The sequence below is a fragment of the Idiotropiscis lumnitzeri genome, chromosome 3, assembly GCF_059441095.1.
Source record: "Idiotropiscis lumnitzeri isolate Australia: NSW breed Sydney's pygmy pipehorse chromosome 3, RoL_Ilum_1.0, whole genome shotgun sequence".
NCBI classification, from domain to species: Eukaryota; Metazoa; Chordata; class Actinopteri; order Syngnathiformes; family Syngnathidae; genus Idiotropiscis; species Idiotropiscis lumnitzeri.
Genome location: NC_142393.1, coordinates 6,828,867 through 6,852,985, shown reverse-complemented (window position 1 = coordinate 6,852,985; position 24,119 = coordinate 6,828,867). Strand labels below are relative to the sequence as shown.

The following is a 24,119-nucleotide window of genomic DNA, read 5'->3' as shown; positions in this document are numbered from 1 at the left end:
ATGATATAATAAATCGTTAGCTTGTTAGTGCTAGTCCGCTAGCATGCTACCGTTAGCATGGTACAGCGTTAACAGGCTTATTGAGTGTATGTTAATGAGCCTATATGTTTATGTTCTCTATGAGAATGATATTCTGTTATTTAATTCCTTAATATTGTCTTTTCCGTATTTCGTTACAGTTCTCACGATAGGCTTAACAGCAATAGACGCTTGTTGTATATAAAACGGACATCTTGGTTTCGTCATTTCGACTGGACTTTATTTAAGCGTAAACTATTAAGTTTGCTCTCCTTAAACACGTAAATACCCGTTATATTCTATTTTGTTGTTCTGAATTGGTTGACCAGACTCTTAAACCCCCCCCCCCATACTTTTGTCTTGCGCCCCCTCGAGATGTAGCTGCATTTCATCAGCACTTTTGCCCTAGCTCCAGTGGGTAATCCCCCGACCCCCTCCTCACGACGTTGAATTGAATTGATTGCACCTGGACTGTTTGGGAACGAGAAGCGCGTCGATGAATGAGAATATTCACAGGCACACCAATACACACACACACACACACACACACACCCACACACACCCCCACATTAATATTAACAGCATGCATAAAAATAGTTTGATGGTGACTTGTCAGTCATTTGTTGTCGTCGTGGTGGGTGGCGTGACCAGGAGGTCCTTTAACTGTGTGTGAGTGACATTTACAGGAGTGGAAGAAATTAATAAAATCATGGCGGGGCAGTTAACGATGCACAGACATGCGTACAGTATGCTATTCAAGAGAACACCCCCCCCCCACCCATATAATTCTTGATCCACCAGCATGGTAAGAGGAAGAAATGACTCCCAAAAAGTTGAAGGTTGAGTGTGGCCTGACATAGACCTCAGCCGGTTCCCAGAGATTCGCCTTGTCTAACACCCACTAAAAATGTGGCCACATTTTATTATCTTTTGCCCTCCCAATACTGGCTGTACTATATGATTTTATAGTCGCTGTGCACGTTTTTGTAATTTACTACTTGCAGTATTCGTGGCATGTGTAAAAATAGTTTGATGGTGGCTTGTCTGTCATTTGTAATCATGTTGGGTGGCGTGACTCCTTGCAGTACACCTGTGAAGGTGTGTGAGTTACAATAAAAAAAAAAATGCAGGAATTCATTAAATCATGGTAGGGCGTTTAATGATCCACAGACACGTCTGTGGTAGTCAAGAGAAGGGACTCTATCCCGAAATTCTTGATCCGACTGCCAAGCAGGATGGCGAGAAAACTGAAGCCATAAAACTGATGTGGAAATGAGGAAGAAATTACTCACAAAACTTTAAGGTTGTGGAGACCCTGGAGAGCGTGGCCTGAAATATACCTCAGCTGATTCCCGGAGATTCGCCTAGAGGCCAAAAAGAGATCAGAAAAGTGAGACAAAAATGAAGTGCAGGCATATACAGTGCATAAAAGTTTACAAGTCTCAAAAGAAAATGTTGCCTTTTGCTCTGTTCTGTTCTTTTGGCTGAAGAGTTCAAGTGCTGCCATGAATTCCTCTTAATGCTTTGGGTTGAGTGTTGGGGCAGTATGCAAATAATATTCGATTTCAGTCAAAGAGGAAGTGAACCCCCCCAAAATCTTTGCAATAAAATATTCTATACGCCTTCACTGGTCTAAACATTCTGATTAAAATTGTTATTGCGGAATATCAGTTGAGCAGTAAAATCGACCTGCTTTTAGCCTTCTCAAGGGGCGGCCATTTTTTCACTTGTGTCGACTGAAAATTCAGATTCTCAGATTCTGAAAATATGAGCCATGATTGGTCGTCACCTGAACCAGTGAGCAACTGTGATGTCATTTTCAGTCGACACAAGTGAAAAAATGGCCGCCCAATGGCGAGATTCTGAAAACTTATGAGCCATGATTGGTCATTACCTGAACCCTGAGCAACCATGATGTCATTTTCAGTTGACACAAGTGACAAAATGGCCGCCCACCGAGATGGCTAAAAACGGGTGGATTTTAATGCTCAACTCATATCCCGCCACCGCAATATTAATCAGAATGCCATATTTTGACTAATAAGCCTGCATAAAACATATTCTTGTACAAAATTTTTTGGGGTTCACTTCCCCTTTAAGCAATCAAAGGGAGATAGATGTCTTAAGTGAATATTGTCTGATTTGAATAAAACCTCGATGAGCTCAGCAAGTGCTGGAACTAAATATTTGCTTGACTGCCTGTGCATATGTTTATATGTGTGTGTGTGTTTGTAGTAAGGTGTGCCCTTTTTACGTGTGTGCAGTGTGACAGCTCATGCTATTTTCCATGTCCTTGATTTAAATTGGTCTCATTCTAAGGAGCCTTGAGGAGAGCAAGGGAGGAAAAACCACACACATTCATACGAGCAATCCAATCAGCTTGTTTATCAAACACAGCACCTAATGGTCATTTGTGAGTGTGTATAAGATGTCCAAATAAATAGCATGGAGTCCAGCAGCGTGACTCTCAAGGTCAGAAGCTGCAAGCGCAGTTTAAACACAGATTTGCGTTTCACAGCTTGAGACCACCCACTTTTGTTAAACACACAACCACACGTTACATGTTACACACTGGCATCCTCCTCCTCACACTCTTGCTCTTCAGTCAGACAGCCTTATGTCTTGGTGCAAATCACATACTGGTAGAACACTGGCGGCCCTTCCGAACCACCATCACCACTATCACCCAGATGGTAACAGACGAGGGCTGTGAGCAAACTCTCGCTGACATTTGATACTCCTGTCAAATATGTGTCAGGCAGACTCACTGCGCTGGTGAGCCACTCAGCCCCACATGTACCGTACCTGCCAATTCTCACACTCTTCAAGTGCGTGTTGATCAACATAAACAGAGACACGAGATGATAGAGTGCAAAATGGATTACCGTATTTTCCGGACTATAAGTCGCTACTTTTTTTCCTACATTTTGAACCATGCGGCTAATACAATGGTGCGGCTTTTCTGCGTTTTTTTTTTTTTTTCACCAGTAGGGGCGCTCTATAGTTAAGAAAATATTCTAAATATATCTAAAAAAAAATTCTCTAGGGTCTGTTCTGTTTAAATTAGCAAAGTTGTTGCCGTGTTAAAAGGAACTGTTTTGAGAATATGTTTATGTACCTTTATGTGCATTCACAATACAAAATCGTTCGGTACATGCAGGAAAAAAAACTTTTTTTTTTTTTCCAACATAGAAACTGCGGCTTATTGCCTGGTGCGGCTTGTATATCATTTATTTTATTTTATTTTAATTACTTAATTAATTTATTTATTTTATATATATATATATATATATATATTTTTTTTTTTTTGCGGCTAATAAACAGGTGCGCCTTAGTCTGGAAAATGTGCTAATTCCAAGCTATATATTGTGAAAGGTGCAGTAAAGGTTGCATTGAATGCACAACATGATTTTGTCCCAAAAAATTATTTCAGCGCGCTTTCCCGATTTATTCCTATAATTGCGTATTTTGCCGTGATAAAGTCAAGAGCCCCTTTTTCCTGTTTTAGTTACAACTATTGCTCAGGATGGCCATAAGGGACAATTCCAATAGGCACTTTTACAGGAGTAACTGTTTCTGTAGACCTTCTTGAGGCCCCATAAACTAGATCTAAAGCGCTTGCTTTATAGGCCCTCAGGCGTCTTGCTGCTCTAGTCAAGGCTCCGCTACAGATGCATCGCAGATATACAGTAGGCTGCACTAAAGGGAAAATGAAGAACGGTCCACTGGTGGTTTGAGTAAGTCCTTTGCAGACTCTGGAAACATACACTTGCAGCCATTATACTTTAGGTACGATGTGAAAGTGTCTCAGCCAACCAGCCTTTCCCCATTAGCCGCAACACCGATGCCAAAATTGCGTCAGAGTGGAGTTCAGCGTTCATTGGATACTTTATTTGTGAAATGAATTATTATATCAAAAGTAAAGACGGAGAGTGAAATTGTGTTTTGATGGTCTTGATCGACATCAGCAAAACAGCCTCAGCTCCGTTGACGCGGAGTTTCCATGACATCAGTCCGTGTATATACAATATATGCATATGTGCATATGGGTGAATGTTCCGCACGTTGGCTTTCATAATCATTCAAAATCAGTCTCGTTCTAATGAAAAGCGTCTTGCTCTTGTCAAAGCGTTGCCACAGCTGTTTTTTCTTTTCTTATAATTGGATTTCAGGATGGTTTGGGATTTTTGAGCGGCAGAGATAAAAAACGCAACTGAGAGTGGTTCACCCCAGTGAAGTGATTCTTAGATTAACCAAAAGAGACCACAGTGAGTTTACTATATTGGATAAACGAGCAGGACTAACCAATGAAACCACTCTGGCATTACGTAAGGATGAGTATCATCACACCCAACTGCCTCAAATTGATAAAACCCAATAAAAGGGCAACCTCAACTTTTCGATTTGCGTTGAATCGTTTTTTCTATCTTGTTGCAGCAGAGTCAAAATAATAACGTGCTTTTTACACCCTTTAACCATCAACAGAAATTTTATCCCTGCTTCTGTGAAGAGGTCCAATCTCTGGGTCAACCACCTAACCTGGCATTAACCTCTGGAATTATTGTAGTTAAAATTAACACTCGGAAAACTGTCAGCTGGAAGTTTATATGACGAAAGGAAATGAAATGGATCTAAATATTATGTTCTTTTGTCTTTGTGAAAACCAAGATGGGCCAATATTATATTCTTCTAACCTTCCTGTTGTCCTGCCACCCGGGCTGCATTTTATTTTTTTGAACTCCACATTAACATTTGTACGCTCACTAAGCAGGCTTCTTCCTGTCAAATCTGAAGATTGAATGAAAGAAATTGAAATAATGCTCTCGAACAATTTCTCTTTAAACACACCTTGCTTTTAATTTGAAGACAGAGGATACCGTTCCCGATGTTGATCATTGCTTCAATCTCATTGGTCTGTAAAACATGCAACGGACTCCTTTAATGCTCTGCTTGACTGACAGCTCCTTGAAGGTGTTTGAAGTAAAAGATCAATCATTCATGTCATAAAACAACGCTGAATTATGTCCTAATGAGTGGAATGTGAGATGAGTCAAACCTAAAATTGTACAGAATTCGCCGGAGGGCCAGTGAAGGCGAACATGAAAACCGCAGAGAATCAAAGAGATACTTATGCTTGTTTAAATCACTTTCTGTGAACTCATCATCAAATAGCATCAAAATAAGCTGCAAAGAGGAAACATTGACAGTCATAAAATGTCACCTAATAAAACCGACTTTTAATAAGGACCTGAAGGAACCGCTATTTGTGGCTGAAAAGATTTGCACTGCCACAAACGTCAAACAGGCCGAAAAGTATTTCAAAAAGTAACACAGACTTGCAATAGTAGTGAAAAATAGTCAAAGTGCTTTAACATGAATCGGTATGGGGGTGTGTGTATAGAGAGCGTGGGAATGTAAAGATGTAAAGCCAAACATCAAACAATTAATCACTCGACCAGTCCGAGCATGCCTGGTCCTGCCCTCTTCTGGCGTTCGTACCGCACGTCAGCTGCTCTCTCGCTGCTTATTTCTTTCACGTATAATACAGTATTAAGAATGCGATAGGTCAGGGGTGTGCAAACTTTTTGATTGGTGGGCCACAATGGGTTCTAAAATTTGACAGAGAGGCCAGACCAGGAGCAGATGGATGGAGTGTTTTGGTCACCTGACCTCATTAGAGAAAAAAAAAAAAAAATTTTAAATGAAAGTGAACAAACTCATTACAACACGATATACGTCTTTGAAAAACCACAGTATTTAGAAAATAAAACATTAACAAGGTTTATTCATTACATTTTTTTCAAGTTTGGCGGGCCGAATTAAAACGTTTAACGGGCCGCATGTGGCCCCACGGGCCGTAGTTTGCCCACACCTGCAAGAGGTTAATCGTGAGCGTCCATGCTTCATCTCACTCTGCCAGAGGTGGGGAAAGCGGTTTTTCCTCCAAAAATTGAAATGTCTTATTTATTTATTTCTCTATACTCCAATTCTCAACATTTCAGACCAGACCGACGCAGAATGAGGAGGGAGTTTTCCCCTTGCCTCTGTGCTTGCTCAAGTGGGGTTCGTTTGGTATTCTTTTATGTACTCGTATAAGGAATGTGGTTTTTGAGCTGCTCAATGCGTGAGATGACTTGGGTTGTGAATCAATGCACTGCGATTGGCGAGCAACCAGTTCAGGGTGTACCCCGCCTACCGCCCAAAGACAGTCGCAATGGGCTCCAACGCGCCCGGGACCCTCGTGAGGATAAGCGATACGGATAATGAATCGGTGCATAGACGTAAAATTGGCTTGACTTGACTTTCGTTACATAGCCTAATTGGTTCATAAATTTATTTTAAATCATAAAATGAAAAAAATGCATATTTCACAAAAATATTCACAAATGACCTGGCCCATTTGTCTGTTCAGAAAATCTTTAACCACAAATGTTTGCTCACCCGTTCATTCAAAGAGGAAAATGTTGTAAGACAACGTATTTATTTTTCTTCCCTCTATCTAGAATGTCTCAATTTTCCATGATGAATCTTATAATGAATCAGGTGATCTCGTTTTTGACACGAAAAATTTTTAGGCGGTAAAACATTATAGAAATTGTCTTTCGACAAATAACACAGGTGACGTGACAAGTTTTTTGTTTTTTTTTTTTAAGTATGTTTAGACTTGTGACGGTTCATAGAACATTTATTACAAATACTTTTTTTGGGGTTGACTTCCCCTTTAATGTGAGACTTTCTGCTGTTTGACCATTTAGCATTTCATCTTGGCTCTTTAATTGACCAAATGTGTCATTTTCTGAAGGACATCAGTTGGCTTAATTCATTCAAATGCATTCGCTTGTGCTTCCGGCAATAAGAGTTCTATTCAACTGATTGGAAAACGTAGTCTTTCTCCAAGAAAAGTACTCACAATGATGCATGCCTCGATAGCTAAAGCAAAACATTTCCAATGATGCTTGTGTAGCTGTTTTTACCGCTACGAAGACCTGCGTGCTTGTGTGCGTGCATGCTGTGCAGCTGCCAAGACAGAAAGACAGCATGGGATTTTTTTTTTTTTTTTTTTTTGCGGCATGCACAGAACCTGCTTAACGCTATAAGCACAAAATATTCACTCCAAGTGAATATCAAATTCCTTTGAGCAGTCATCAGGGCGCACTTGGTTTCGCTTCAGGCAGTTTCTCAGTAGGAGAGATGAGAGGCAGGCCAAGAGTCATCAATCGCTGTCACTGAGGGAAGCACGGACCAGCCGCTCAGGCTATGACTTCCTTGTCATGTATGAGTTGTGACCGTCGGTTATTAAATGAATATGAGCTGAAGGGGTCCGTACTCACAGTTCTGTTAACAGGTGCAGTCGGTGGAAGGCTCTCGGCTGGATCTCACTGATGTTATTCATGCTTAGATCCCTAAAGAGGGGAGAAATAACAGAATGAAAGTATCAATCAACGTGCCGGCTACCTTATCAATGGTCTTTGAAGATTGTCAGGTTGTGTGAATTATACGTTGAGGAGCTGTATTTCATAGGGTGATCAATCATCCATAGTAGGGAGTAAAACACAGGGGGGATCAGAGGTTCGGTCGAGGTTAGAGGAGGAGGAGGAGGAGGGGAATGTAGGAACATTTCCCCAGTGAATCTTTGTTGGGCAGCTAATTTCCTCCTCTTCCCAATGACTCTTTCTCTTTTCCAGATGTCTCACTCTAACTTTCCTCTGATCTGACCCCTCGGTCTCCTTTCATACCTAACGCCCCCCGCCCCCTGCCCTCATCGGGAGGCCATCTCATTCCACCTTTCTGCTCACTTCTATAAGGGAGACAAACTCCACCTCTCTGAGTCTTTGACACTCTCAGCGACTTAAGCGTTTGTTGGGGGGGGGGGGGTGAATGTTGACGCAGGTAGGGTCACCGAGGTTAAGGAGGTGGGCTCACGTCCTTCAGTGCAACAGTTTGAAATTATACAGTGACGTCTTTGTCAGCGCGTGGAAGGAGAAAAAAAAAAAAAAATCAACACATCTCACTTTGTGCCTCAGTCACGGCGGGCGTTTTGACAAACACCATGCAAAATGGGGTTACGTCACTCTCGTTCTTTGCCTTTCTAGTCCGCAGAGTCTCTCGTGAGTCTTCAAGACGGGAGACGCGGACTATGTGTGTTTCTTTTGTATCCATGTTACGAACCGTTGTTGATGAAGCCAGACCACCTGGCGAGCGAGTGTAAACTGTGCTCCTGGAAGACCCTCAAAAGTTGGGAAGCTTTGACTTGCTACTACATTAGCTGTTTGTTTTGTCAAGTGAGCCAAGTTCGGCTTGAATACATTGGTGTGATCTATATATTCAGCTCCAGAGGTGTGTGGGGAAAAAAATTACATAAATAAATAAATAAATAAATATTAATTTTTAACTGTTCTGGCAACTCCATACTACTACTTGACGAGGATAAGCGTCTTGGGGGGGGGGCAGTATAATGAGCTCGCAACATTTTTGCAAATCATTTTGCCACGGGATGTGTGAGGTTTGTAATTAATTACTGCTCCACTGACATTCAAAATGTTCCTTATGAACCCCCCCCCCAGGGTTCTCGGAGCAGAAAAGAGTTCAAAGGGTTTCGAAGTGTCAGTCAAGGACGTTGGGTGCCTTCAGCCAGTGTTACGAGGAAAAGTAGCCGTTTCCTTAATGACATTGTGTCACGCTGTAAAGTAGGCTATTCATCTTCCAATTGCACTAATTGCATTATCATCACCACACTCAACTTGGCTGTGACTGGTACGTTCCATTCTTATGTTTTAATGAGTCTCCGATTTGTTTGTATAGCCTGGAATGGCATCATAGATTTGTGTTAACAGCTCAGAGTACAAATGCACCATGACATGCCGGGGCAATCGACCGTAAAAAAAAAAAGGTAGCAATGGGCTGATTTAAAAAAATAAATAAATAATTAAAAAAAAAAAAAGTGGAGTGCTGCAAGCCTCGGCAAATGACAGAATTACAAATTACATTCGAAGTGCTTTTCATCTTTCACATGGCAACAACAGGCTCTGAGCCGAACTGATTATGAAAACAGTTAAAAGTGAAATGAGCCGTATAGTACATGTGATCAAATTCAATTGTAATTCACGTGTTAAAAGTTGAAGTCTTGTTTCAATCTCTCCCATCTGGAGGCTGAGCTCCATCAGGGCCAAAGCCTCGCGCCACAAGAGATTCTTCCACTCTGTAATTGTAACTATCGACATTTCTTTTTTAAATTGCATCTCTAATTAATTCATTCTATTTTTCTTTCAACAAGCGTGCCAGACATTGTATTTGACAGGTAATGTGGGACTGCTCTCCTCTTCCAATAAAAACACACTGGTGATGTAATGCTTGTGATATGCTACATGATTGTCCTGTTTAGTTTTTTTTTTTCTGTAAAGCTCCAATCAGTGATTTGAAAAAAAAAAGCAGTCAGCTTGTTCTTGCTTGAACACTGAGTAAACATAAATGATAACAAAGTCGCCGAATATGTATATGTATACATATGTTAATATATATATATATATATATATTTTAAAAAATACTAAATAATATATATATATATATATACATATATATTAAAAAATACTATATATATATATATTAAAATATATAAGTATATATATTATATATATATATATATATATAAATATTTATATAAATATTTATATATATATAATATATATATAAATATATATATATATATAAATATTAAATGGCACAGAAAGCAGACATTCACTTCATACAACACACATTAAACTCATGATTGTAAATGGAATAGCTAAAACGTCATCTTTAAAGTAAAGCAACAAACGCACAACATGCATAGACTTCACTCAGCATCTGAGGATGCACCGACAGATGAAGACAACTCTCCATTATCTGTTCCTGATTACTGAAGCCATAAACAAACGTTGCGCGAAAGTCCGTAGCAGCGACTTTGCTCGGACAGAATAAACATGCCGCAATGGGGGAAAATGTTTTAAGATAAAGACGCAACGGTGAGTCATGGGGAAAGGTTGAGTGTGGCTCAGTTTGTTCTGCTCTCCAATGAGCTCGCTGGGAAGCCGGAGAGACACACAGAGACATTTCTCCTCGGCAGGCCAAGGCCTCTGCTGACAACTTGACGTATCGTTGGAAGGCGTTGTGCTATGGCTTGTTTTTAAAATCAAATAACAGCTGTGGCTTTTTTAAACCATTATAATTATGATTGATGACTACCACATGTGCATTGTGTCGGCTGGCGCTGTGACGTGCAGATATTTTCAGCGCGAGTAAACGGCCGCAACAGAAAATGAGAAAGCGAGAGCTTCAATATTTTGCAGCTCCAGCCGTGTATATGGGAGTTTTACAATTAGAACTGAGGTTTCTCGATATTAATTTTATGAGATTCTTGTGTGAGTCTCCGTGGATGTGTCGTCAGCAACTTTTGCCTTGGACAATATTATTGCTGTTTGTTGGTCGCTAGGGTCCGTGTGGTGAGATGCCTGTCACTCATTTTCACACCCCTGCACTATTGTTTTCCACGATGCTTGCAGATGTGGTTGATATAACTGCTGGTTGAACTCCAGCACATCATACATGGAAAAATATTGCTCCGTGACTCTGTGTGTGTCGTCAGAAATTGTCAAATGTTCTCTTATATTCTGTATCTGCTTTAAATAGTTTAAATCTAGAAATTATTTATTTAAAAAAAAAAATACATATATAGCATTGCATCTGCTCACTTTTGGGAGTTGCTATTTTTTTAGGTCTTTTCCGCACTCACGAGGGAGAAAATTTGCAAAAATGTGATGCATGTTCACCGATTCTTATCTGTTGTAGTTACTATAAGAAAACAATATAGGAGAATATTTAGCGTTGACAAGATATGCATGAATAAACCCTGATCATAATATCATCATCTACCTAGAAATGTAATTACCGTGTTATAAGCCGGTCTGTATTTATTTTTCTGGATCTCTTTGTGCAAGGTGTTTTTACCAAACATGACAACCACCTTACGTTTGATGAATTCTGCCGTTTCTTATTCCATCAGAGTACTGTGTTTCGACTCGTCCTGGCACATATTTATACAAACACTATAAATAATTGGGGTTTAGTTTCCCTTTAAGGAAACAGTGACGAGTTATTTTGGGGTTTCTTAATTTTTCTTGTGAATTTGCAGAAGGCTGCCTTGTCTTGCTTTCGGAGCAACATGCAAAAAAAAAAAAAAAGAAAGTTGATTTATTCCTGTGGGTTAATACATCTTTCATTCCGCAGAGGCACACAGGAAATATCAGTGCCTCAGATCTTTGCCTAATGTTGAATGATGCCCTAAAGACAAGGAGACATTTGCTCATCCCGTCACAACCTGTTGAATGACTGGTAAAAGCTGTCATCTGATGTCTCCCTGTTTAAGTAACGACTGGCCTATGGCACACGAAAAAGATGGGATGCACTCCATCTGTTCTGATGTTCGGATAAATGTCATCTGATATACAGTATTGATTCGATCTGTGTGTAAATTTGTGTGTTCAAGACGTAAGAGGTAAAAGCAGACTATGAAATGATTTATTGGCTAATCATGGCAAGGTGTTTGCCTTAAGGGTGAAATTTCCATTCATCCCTCTGGGCCCTCTATCTCTTTTTCTTGTGCCATTCTAGCACCCTCTCTTCCCATCTTTGCTTCAAATTTCAGCCTGAGCGTGAAGTTACATCGGCTGCTTGTTACAATTGTGTGATTTATCATATTTCCTTTTTGCCGTCAGCAGAACCACTGAAGTATGTTATCAACCTTGCCATCAAAGGCCCCTCTGTGTGCGGGTGTGAATGTGGCCATAGCTCCTTTGTGGACAATTTCAAGCTGGTAGCCTTCCTTGACAAGTGCGATGATTTAGCGGAACAAAACAACTGGCAACACCATTGGGAAAACAGCCACGCTCATGCTCTGAGGTTTACCTGAACTAAATCCACCAACGCTACAATCAGGAGCCGCCCTGGAATTTTGAAAGGTGCAAGGTTAGACCACCCTCGTGGGTTCTGAATACGCTCTCGGATGGGATCAGCAGGCAGGTGTTTGGCGAGAATTGGTCATGAAATGCAGGACGAGGAGACAGGAGTTGAGAGCCACTTTGATTGGCTGGGAATTGGCTTTGTGCTCTCCCACAACGGCGCAAACGCCCTGTCCTATTTGTGCTAATTTAGCAAAATACCAAACGAAAGGAAACTCCACCCACGGGCACAAAAAACAGGGCCCATTGTTTTAAATTTTAAAACTGGATGATTTTAGTAACAATATGGTCAACTATTGCGTAAATCATATCACAGGATGCATCTTTGCATACAATTATGCTCTCCGGTAGCTGTGACGATCTAAATTCTGACTACGGAATTATTTCTTTTTGAGGTCCGTGCTTGGAGCCAACATCATCATAGCCACATGATTGATTTTCTGTTGCCTTTGATCGAAACTGAGAAGCAAACAAGTGTTGATATGAAACAATTAAAGCGAGCATGCATCATAATCCAATCGGGATCGCAGTAGCTCCGTTCATAAGGACTTGATTTTATAAATGCAGGCTTGCGAAACTGCTACAGGTATTGGGACAAGTTGATGGAGACATGCTCGTCCGCTTAGCGCTACTGACGTGCCCTTAAACAAGGCACGCACTTGCCTGCATGCCTTAAAAATGAAAACAACATGCCAACAAAATATAGGGTTGAATACAATTTCAAATAGAAAAAAAAAAATCATATTAAATTCCAACTGACAATACTCTTGGCATTCACGAATATTGGAAAGGATCTGATTTTTTATTTATTTTTTTTTCATGACTCACACGTACAATATGACCTAATGCAGTTACAAAAGCCATCCCCTCAGGTATTAATCACTTTTATTTCCCAACATCCGAGCAAATGGATTACCCTCTTGTTCAGGCAAAGCCTCGCATCCAACAAACGGATAAGATTTGTTCCTTATCGGCAAGGAACGTTGGCCATATAGAAGCCTGGTCGAAAAGCAACAACCAGATCCCTGCCGACAGGGCAGGAGTTCTGGATTTGACATGCCACACCTTGGCTGTTTTTTTTTTTTTTATGATCTCCATGACAGTAAGGTCCCCCGTCACATTCAGCCAATCAGATCCTCTCAACTAACCTTTTTTAACACAGTCAAAGCCGCAAATGAAAGAGGATCTTTTATCCCACGTAGGGTGAGGTCCGTATGTTTGCTTTTTACAATTATTTATTTCATTTTTTAATTCTAATATGGCTTTCAGTTCCTCTCGTGGGCGCACCGTTTTGCACGCACACGTGCATGTGCCGTCCATGCACAAAGCGTGCAGGAAGGAGGCTACAATGCTGTCTCTCGCTCAAGATGTTTTTTTTTTTTCTTTCTCCCCGTTTTCTTTCTCTTGTGGACTTCCTGGGAGGGGTTCTTTGCCCATTGTTGTCACAAGCAACTCTCTTTTATCAGGCCTTCTCTTATTCTCTTCTGCCGCTCATTCATCAGCCACAAAGAGCAGAATGAGAGTGTGAGGAAGTCTTTCACCTGGACAAGAATGTCCACGGGGACGACTTGGATACAAAAGAACACGGGAAACAGATAGGGCGGAAGAGAAAAAGAAGCGATAAGGCAGAAAGGGGAGATTGTCGTTCAGAGGGGAGAGTGACAGCCGGATGTCCGTCCGGGTGGAGAAAGTGACTTTTCACTCCGGGGTCATGTCATGGGAAGTCTTCGTAGACTGGTATACTGGTATACACACTTTTATGTCGGCTTCTTGTCCTCCCATTCATAAGACGGAGGGGAGAGGGGTGAAAGGTCAAGCACTTCAGTAATGGAACAGGAAGTGTTGGAACATGACATACGACATGCGGACAGGACTGACAGGCAGCTGTTGTGGGTCGGCAAAAAGAGCCTTCATCGTTCATTAACATTTTCATGGTCGTTACGTGATTATTACCATACTTATTTGTGCAAATATCCTGGAAGGTTCCCGCTCCTGTTTTTTTTTTTGGCCTGGATATATGATGCAGAGTCCCACGAGGCAATTTGTGTATTGAAACTTGATTGTGTGTGTCGGTGTTGGGCTTCATTCATTTGAATGGCAGAAACAGGAGGACACTGGATCCAGTTTGAAATCCTCATGTGGCTCGCTGCTACTCTAACACCGCCTTCATCTGCTCCGTATATAACTGGCCGCCGATAACATCGCGAATTAAAGGAAATCTTACCTCATACTAATGAAGACGCGGCTGCTGTCATTTTGAAGATATTTAGTTAGGCCCGGTGCCATGCTTGTAAAAGCACCCATTTGATTTTTTTTTTCTCCTCCCTCCTTCTTTGACATGTGAATCTCATCACAGTGGCACAAATCCCGGCTGATGGAAAACACACGTGAGGCATAAAGTGATGTGACCATCGTATAGTTTTTGCGTAGTTGTCTCCAAATTGAAATGTGACAAAAGTTCAGTTCAAAAGGAAGAGGATACTTCGACAGTGTATATAAGACGTCCCTCGATCACGTTAAGTGGTTGGTGTGGTTTGTGGGGGCCGGTGTTCCATAAATCGAGTTTCCTGTCAATGGTGGCTTTCTAAATCTTGTGCATGAGTAAGCTAAACAATTTTGGGATTTGTAGGAGCGTAAGATTGTGGTTATAGTTTGCCTCCTGTCTATTTTTGGAAATGCTGCTCTTTATTGGATACAGCTTTTATAAATGGCCGTAAAAATCCATTTGATGTGCAATCCTGCCCGAATAACATTTTTCAATTGTACAGCTTACAGGTATTTTTGTTGTCTATCCCTGAATACAGCTAAGGACAGTCCGGAACATTCATTGCATTGCTGGAGAACACAATGGCATCTTTGTAGTGGAAAAGTGAGAACTACAGATTCATGCAAGCACTCACACGCGCAAACATTCCCATGAATTCCCAGGCCTGGAAAAGGGGCCGAATTGGAATCTGGGCCATGTAGGCCTTCTGAATTCTCTCAGTCAGAGGCACCCCTCATCCTCACGTCACAGGCAGCACATTCCAAGCCCCCATATCATGCATGTGTCACACTACTCTGCCTCTAAACATACAAGGAGTCACTTAGCGGGTACACTTTTTGTCCACCGAGCATCTCTGGAGCTGTAGAATGAGACCAAGCAAACGTTGGTGGTCCAATTATGCATTATTACACCAACTATTACTTAAAACTGGTACTGTTTGTTTTCAAAATAAGATTCTTTACGATCATAAGTATGACATTGTACCTTTAAAGCTGTAATTACATTGATACAGAGAACCAAATCAGTGCAAATGTGCACTTACTTACTGGATGTTGTTTTTTTTAATTTAGAAGGCAATTAAATTTCACAGCAGGTTATGGGTTCCATTGACTCTCAGAAGGGTCCTTAACTGTTTCAGGTCACAAATTTCTATGGTTTGACATCCCGTACTCGTGATGTCCTAGGAAATCTTATAGACGGGTCAAATACAAAAATGTTGAAAATGAGAATTTTTACGCTGAATATTTTACTCTCAAATTTGACTTTGTTTACTGGGATCAGATTTTACATTAAAAATACTCTCCGAAACTTACTGTTTAACGGGTTCATGTATTAGCGACCATAATCTCAAAATATAATTACATTAAGAATGAATATTTTTTTTTATAATATTATAAGATAAAACTGGTATAAAATCAAATTAAAAAAAATAAAGCATGTACTTTTCAACTCGATCATTATGTCAAAAGCAGAGATTTAATTTTTTGTCATAAAGCATAACACATTTTAGGTTTAATTAAGTAGCTGTTTTCTTTCTGTAAGGATTCTTGAATATGTGAAGAAGGCTTTGAGGGATAAATAATTTGATCATCAGCATATAATTGAATTGAGCAGTTTGGAGGAAATACAGTAATGGTCATTTGTAAAAAATGAAAAAAAAAAAGAAGTGGACTTAACATCGACCCTTGAGGAACACCTCTAGGCTGAACTAAAAATATGACTTTCAAAGGAACACATTCTTTTCTACTGTCTAAATAACAACTCAAACACTACAAAGCATGTTTGAACATTTTTTTTCAAAGGTTCCTGGCATCCAAGTCTCAGGTGCATACAAAATCAGCTCACGTAATTGACCTCCTTGAGCCACATCCTCACTCAAGTTTCCCTTTACGATGCCACATTGCGATTGAGATTTTTTTTTTTTTTTTTTACCACAGGGCACACTGTGGCTACTGTCTCCTCTCTGCTTACACCTCCCCTGGAGAAATGTTATTGTGTCCATTGTTTGTCTACCTGCCTTCTGTCCCTGGGAGACATTTAAGAGCTTCCCAGGGTGATGTCAGGAAACCACATGCCGGAACACTAACTGCCCACTCCTTTCCAACACCCCTCAGGCACAAATATCCATTTTCTATCCGACGGAAGTGGTTGTCATGTTCTTTGCGGCAACGCATAGAAGCGACTTGAGGAATTACTCTGACAGGTTAGGCAGATTCTTCTGCTTTTTACAGGAAGGAAGAGACAAAAGAAATACCAAGGAAAGATAACATTGATCCCCCTTTCTTTGTGACGGCATCCGTTACCCTGTCTGTCTTTTTTTTTTTAAATCAGGGGTGCATTATCCTTTCCTATCTGATCGTCGGCTTTGCTGTCAATGTAACCCTTGTGCAACAGCGTTGAATTTGTTACACATTTTGACTTATTAAGGCGCAGTTAAAAATAAATAAATAAATAAAAAAATACACTTCAAGCGCTTCAAAAGTCCAGTCATATGTTTTGTAAATGAATGCGGTCAATAATAATAAGACGGTATTTGGGTGAGCGCAAAGAAGGCTTCCATACGTAGTTGTCTGGAGCCAAGGATTCTGATGCTGACGCTGATAACGAGACTGAGGTCCCTCCGCTGACAGTTTACAAAAAAGACACACACAAAGACAGCTCTTTCTTCTTTTTTTTTTTGTTGGTTTTCTGCAATTCTTTTGGTTTTCAAATCTACTACCTCAAACAAATCCCCCCCATTCACCTCTCGGCATCCGTCTGTTGCTCTCTCTTCTTTTTTTTTCTCTATCTGCCTGTCTCAGACATGATGTTTACAGCGTGACCCCGGTCACTCATGATAGGAATCATTCCATCAAGATAATAGCGAAATGACACGCACACGACAATTTCATTTACTGCCACAACACAGAGGGATGATGTCGTGTGTGTGCGTGTGTGTACGCGCGTGTGTATGTGTGTGTGTGAATAAGTGCAGTGTGCACGCTCTCTTTGTGAGTCTTTGGGCTTTCAAATGGTCGACCCTCGTTCTGTAATTTTCACCTCTCTTCTGCTCAGGTTTTTTTTTTTCCTCTTCATCCTCCTGTTCATTTTATAGTCCTGCTTCATTTCAACTGGCTGGAAAACAAAATTCCCTCAGCAGTCTGGGTGGTCTTCACATACACTTGCACGCGCACACACACACACACACGCACTATGGTTTTCATCTGTCTGGTACTGTACTAGCTGCAGTTTCCATTAGAATTCACCACCACCAAAAAAAAAAAAAAAAACACCTAATCACTGCTCAATTCCATCGCAGACAGCCTCCGACATGGCAAACACACTCGCTTCCTGAGGAAAATATTCTATTTTCTGAGGACAAATCTTAGTCAAATGACATCGTGAGATCACCCCCAAACCTCCTCTTATTCCATTTTGATCTCTACATAACATGTCTCGAAGCTGAGTAGACACACACCCTGAAGCTGTCTCCGGTCCTCTCATCTAATATCAAAGAACCTTTTCGCATTAACATGACAGCTCTTTCTCATACATCGCCCCCAGAAACGAATTTCGTCAGAAATATCCCAGCCCTCTCTGCTCAGATTTGCACACAGCACCCTTGAAAAGAATCTACCTGCATAATAGAACACTCAACTGATTACAATTAAATCATGCATCTACCTGTTTACCGAGGGCTCGGCCAAGTGTGCAAATAAACACCAGGAACTAGGAGGAGGGGTTCGTAGCTTGATTGGCCTCCAGCATATACATTTGGGCACACGTTGAAGCGCTGTCGGAATGAAGTCACACAATTTCACAACCTCATGTGGATCAGGTTTGTAATGTGGACGGTTCCCAAGCAAATCCCTGTGACCTGCTAACCTGCGGCTCTGTGTCGGGAGGATGATCCAATCTTGGCGGACAGTTAGGCAGAGCTTACTTGTCACTCTTGTAATCTTGCATAAGACAGGGCAAAATGAGTGTATTTCTCTGCGCTGTGTTCTTTCTGTCGTGTGTGTGTGTGTGTGGAGCTATGAAGCAGAAAAAGACGTATAAATACGTCTTTGGGAGGCAGGGGCTACGTTTTTAAAAACGTATATGTATGTTTTATGGATTGAATGAGTTCAAGCCAAATGGCAAATCTGCGAATGTCGTGCGTGGTATCACCGCTTCGTATTGCCGCATCCTCCCGCATCTTTCATGTGTTGTGGTGTGACTGTGTGTGGGCGTGTGCGGTTGGTCGCAGAGTTTATTTATCTTCTTCTAAATCTCCCCCTCAAACTCTCTAATTGGTCCGGTTCCAGTGTTAGGTAATGAGGGGAAATGAACAATTACTCTCATGTTCGTCGCCGATGCGCCGCGTTGATGGGTGTATCTTTGCAGGCGTGCATGTGCTTGCGTGGAGGAAAGAGCGGTGCACAGAAGGAGGCGCAGGTCATCGCTCGTGTGTTTGTGGGTGTGCCTTACCGAGCGATTTTTGGATAGATGTGACCCTGTGGATTCCCGGTGAACTTAAGAAATGTGGAAATTGGATGCAACGATACTAACGCAGATGTGGACTCAGGCATCCTTCACGCAGGGTTATCCATTGTGTCCTGCCTTTTTCATGACATCAACTTTTGATCTTTTTCTTACCCCGTTGGAATTCCATCTCCTCCCCACCACTGTAAAACTTGTACATCCCCGTGTGAGTAACTGCTCCATCACAGTTTCCTGGATTTGACTTCAGTCACCTCGATATCAGTTATCAAGACATGCCTCTAATCGGTCCTCAGAGGCCTGTGTAGGAAAGCAATTTGAAAGTTCTGGCAGCTGTGTAAGAAAATCTTTCACATTCTGTATATTGTCTCTGCTCTCACTTTGACACTCCTGGTGGGAAATGTCTGCACTGGAAAGAAAAAAAAAAAAGGAGTGTTGAATTTACTAAATTTTATTTCATCAAGTGGCTGTGTAAAAAAAAAAAAAAATCATCTGGATCCAGATACATTAAAAAAAAAATAGATGTACAGTCTAGTTAAAAAAAATGTAGTGCATCCGCTTGACAAAATAAAATTGAGTAAACTGAACAAAAACTTTTTTCAGAGTACTTTGGCTGCTAATAGTCATAAGTTATATCGCCATTGTCTAGCGTATGTCCGAATATATGTCTTTTTTTCCCACAAATCAATACTAATGGTCCTTCCCCATTCCTTCTGGATTTTTATACAATTTTAGCCGATTTAAAGCGGTGAAATTTACAAATACGCTGCCGCTCTTGAACGCAACTTACGTTTGAGAAGTGTTGCAGAAGTGTGGCAAAACTACTTCAGTTTCCTCGTTCTGTGGAAGCTGTGTGGCGTAATTGCCGCCTCTTTTTAATGTCTGAGTTTTTTCTTATTTTTCTATTTTTTTTTTAGACAATAACGAGTTTTAGTTGGCTTGTTTTGTTTAAAATGGCTCCCCTGTGATGCCTCGTTGTAGAAGGCCTCTCGTGTGTCAACGAGGTAATTAAGTCTCTGTTTCATATTCATATCCACTTAATAGACGGGGTTCGTTGGCTCATTGTTTTATTTATTGCATCATTCATAGTTTTAAACCTTTATAAGATGTTTGTGAAGCTGTTGTATGTTAGAAAGTCTCGACTTTTGTGACGTTTTCTTAGTTTTTTTTGCTCGGTGGGGGTTCGCGTGATTGCAGACTTTGAAGTACTTTGCTGTCGCCAGCTTCGTTTTTTGTTACCTTAATCAATGCGAGCCTTAAATTTGCGATTGAATTTTTTATTTTATTTTTTTTTTTTTTTAAGAATATATTATGTTGTCGTGAGTGTGTAATAGCAATATAACGTATAATACAACTTGAACAAAGTGCTGCCTGGGAACTCCAACAAGCTTGCATTTACACATTAAAGCACTTATTAAACATCAAACAATTGAGCCAACTGACTTTGCGGTTTCGATTGTCACCTATTTAGGACTTTACAAATTGGATACACATTAATCACAAGTTTACTCCCTGGATAATATAAACTATCATGTGCAAGCACGGGTTAATAACCATTACACACACCTTGCCTCAACTGGTCCCTGGTTGGTGCTCAGAAACCTGACACTAAGAAGTAGTGGCCCTTTCATTTTTTTTCTTAGCGGTCAACACAAACACACTCAACGGTTTCTTTTTTTTTTTTTTTCCAGTAATCTTGTAATGTCGCTGTCCCTGGTCACACATGCAGCCAAGTGTTGCCTGCTTGCTCTGACATTTTTTCCCCCTCAGTGTGTCAACGCACAACAAATGTTGCCTTAAAAAATGAAGACCTTAGTCATGAAAAATGGACGCAAGGAGAAAAGATGACACCGAGCATTCTTTTGTATCAAATATTACTCACAGGTAAGTGGTGAGAGGGCTGATGTCGGTTGGCACAGACGATAGTCCCAACTCTGAGCAGTCCACTATGATGAAGATAGTGTCTTGCTCGCACTGGCATGGCGATGGGCACAGCGCGGCTGCTGCTCCTTGCCTGTCCTGCATCCGGTCATAAGCCCAGACTCCAGGTGTGGATGCGCCTACTCCGTCGAGCACGCCGAGATGATGAAGAAGAAGAAGAAGCACGGGTAGCATGTCGGATCGTCCACCTGTCTGCTTCTACACCTGTAACGACTCCCTTGAGTGCTCACTCTCTTCTGCTCTGTCTGTTTTTTGTGACGGGTGAAGAGGAAAATAAGCACTGTGCTTCCTCTGTTGTTGGTTTTTTTTTTTTTTTTAAATGATGTATCAAAGATGGAGGCAAACTTTTTTCTTCTCTGCACTTGCTGCTGTCATCCCTTCATCTCATCTATCCTCTCTTTTCGTTCCAACTTTATTTTCTAGTTTCTCATCATTTATCCCCCTCCCCAAAAACAAATGCACGCCGTCTTCCCGTTTCTCTCCTGTAAATAGATCTCGCTCGTTCTGCCTCCCACTCCTTACCTATTGTAGAAGGAGCGCATGAGTGCTGAATGAGCCCCTCTCATTGGCCCGTCATTTAGGGATGGGCTGGAGCATCTCTAGGAGGTGGGAGGGGCCCTTGAGTCCGAAACTCTCCCCTCGCTTTCTCCCTCTCTTTGCCTTGTTTTATTTTGCTTGGAGGCGCAATGTGAAGAGAATGACTGTTTGGGTAAGGGACAGGCAAGGGGGTGGGGCAGAATACAGTTCTGTGTGAGACAAGAGGGGGACCTTATGAATGGAAGTGAGAGAGCGTTAATGGCTGAGAAAAAAGGAGTCACGTTTGGAAGGAGTGGAATGGAGGCATGGGCAGTGTGTTTTGGCCGTTGTGTCAAAGTTTAGATGAAAAGGATATGAGTGAGACTGTTTGGAGGAAATTGCAATTCTGACACTTCAGCGTCCCTCCGTCACTAGAAAGATCAGAATGTGGGGTCTCGTAAGTCGCACCTTCTCGGGTTTCTGCTGCTGGATTGTTGGGATCTTGGACTCGCGGAGAGAACACTCATGTGACAGCATGTGTGCAAACACGCAGAAAGTAGTGGTCGTGTCATGCAGAGAGGAGCTTATTAAAAAGCAATTGGACTGTACTGCGGATATAAAAAAAAAAAAAAAACGTCGACAATCTGCTAACAAATGCCAGTTTTTTTTTTTTTTTTTATGATATAAAAAAATAAGGCCAAGATAAATCATTTGAATTTTTTTCCCACCATTAATACCAGCCGAGTAAAAAAAAAAAAAAAAAAAAGGCTCTTGGACGTCTCTTGCCGTCAATGGCAGTAAATGAGTTAAAGTGGCCTAGAATCTGTTCAACTCAAAAATAAAAATATATATAACCAATCATGTTAAATGGCGTCAGCACACACCTGTCACATTTTAAAGCGCCTCAGATGCATTCAAGATGTTCTCGTCCGATTCTTTTTTAGATGGTTTTGCGCTAATACTGAGTCCTATTTTGAATTGTCCATAATTCCCTACACGCTGGATAAAGCCCCAGTTTCTGTGGAAGAAAAGAAATACCTCAGAGCATGATACCGTGTGGGTCTGATGTTCCTTTGTTAATGAGCAATGTCATTTGCACCAAACGTACGTTTTGGAATTGTAGCCCAAAAAGTTGTTGATTTATAAGTTGGTGTCATGTTTTTGGACAAGGGTGTGTAGACTTTGTCAAGTGAAATAAATGAGCATTTCCTTCTTATTTGCAACATGTGTGCTGATGTGTTTGAAGTTGTGCTTCATTGAGCGTCAAACTTCATCACCTGCCCGGGGAATTGAACAAGCAACACATGATGCATCCCGCATTTGTGATGAGAAATGCTTGCATTCTTTAAAAAAAAAAAAATGTTCAAAACACATTTTTGTTTGTGTGATGCTGGAAAATTAATGTCATGTAAATGCTGCCACCATGCAACAAGGATTGCGCACATGCAAATGCGCACATGCAAAGCTATGTTGAGGAAAAGTGTCGCTCAACATTAAAAAAATAAATAAAATAAAAATTGTACTCGTTTTTCTATCCCTCTCCGCCATCTCATCTTTGCCTTTCTCCTCTCGACCATTCTCCGGAGGCTCAATAGTTTCTCATTAATTAATTAACATTCCTATGTCACTGTGTTTTCTGAGGGGCCTTTGTTATGGCCCCACAAAACCTCTTTCAGAGCTCTTCTTCACACAGTCACTCTCATGCTCGCTCTCTCCCACTCGCTCTCTCTCTCTTTTCTCCCGCTTTGTAATGGAATGTCTGTTTTTGCTCCCTCTGTCTATTGTCATTTTAAAAATGTTGTGTGCAGTGGTATCAAGTCAAGCTTTATGTGCGCTCTTTTACTGCAAAAGCCCTTTGAGCAAATATTCTGACAGTTCAAAGGCGTGTGAGCCTTTGCATACGCATGCAAACACACACAGTCCTTACCACTGGCGTGCACATACTGCATCCACCTGCATGTTCTCCCACTCCCTGCACTCTCCACCTTTCCCCTTCCTGTTCACGGAGCTCTGTCATCTTTTAAACGTTATTTAGTTGTCTGGCCTAAGGGGATCTCTTTTACACACACACACGCACAATGTAAAGCATGTCTGGTCTTCTACCTGTGTCAAAGCCTTGCTTCTGTCTGCCTTGTTTCATTTTAGCTATGTTCCTTTCTTTTATGGTCGCTTTCACACCTGCCCTGTCAAGGCTCTTTCTGTCAAATTCTGCTTCTGCTGCTGCGGTGCAATTCAGATGATGTGTTGCAAAACTAACTCCGATCCTGGTGCTTTGTCATGATGTGTTATCTGACCCAGTTAACGGGACAGTATCATGAGTGCATATGACGGGATATGTGAAGTGTGTAATGTGAGCTTGCACACAAAGTCTGTGCCAAATGTAAATGTTTGTATGTTTAACAGGAGTCAATCAATTCTCAGTTTTCCGCATTTTAAAGCCCGAATCTGATCCGGTTTGCCCTCCAGAAGAAAAAAAATAGTAGTGTCCATTGGTGAATATTGATATAGCAGTGGTTTTCAAACATTTTACTCCAGTGGTCACCAACCAGAGGGCCGCGGCCCGGTACCGGTCCGAAGTGCCCCACGGACCGGGGCGCGGTGGGCGGCGCCAAAGGAAAAAAATATATATATATTTGCAGTACTTCCGGTTTATTTATAATATATATATAATTCAAGGCTGAAAAATATTTTATTTTGAATCTCTCCGGTACATCGGACTCTTGATGCATGTCACAATGTTTGACTATGTGTTGGGTTAGCCATTAGCTAACTACTTAACATCCCGTTGTGTGGGTCAATATAAAACAGACGTCGAAACGGTTTTACACAATATTCAGGCACATTTGATCACATACTTCCTCCTCGCCCTGAAGCCCACAATGCTTTGCAGGTAGACTTTTCTTAACGTTAGCCCGTTAATAAGA

The 24,119-nt window shown here is 41.1% G+C and overlaps 2 protein-coding genes across 3 annotated transcripts in view; one reads left to right on the top strand and one right to left on the bottom strand.

The window, feature by feature from the left end:
• lgr6 (leucine-rich repeat containing G protein-coupled receptor 6) overlaps positions 1-21,223 on the bottom strand; it is a 36,699-nt gene extending 15,476 nt beyond the window's left edge. The window contains exons 1-3 of the mRNA XM_088290260.1: positions 20,621-21,223; positions 7,350-7,421; positions 1,311-1,382 (exon numbers count right to left, since the gene is read on the bottom strand). Coding sequence (XP_088146386.1) covers positions 1,311-1,382; positions 7,350-7,421; positions 20,621-20,853 — 377 coding nt within the window. The 5' untranslated portion in view covers positions 20,854-21,223. The remainder of the gene's footprint in view (positions 1-1,310; positions 1,383-7,349; positions 7,422-20,620) is intronic.
• The window catches only part of LOC148339670 (uncharacterized), a 39,423-nt gene that overhangs the window by 3,777 nt on the left and 11,527 nt on the right, over positions 1-24,119 (top strand). The window lies entirely within an intron of this gene.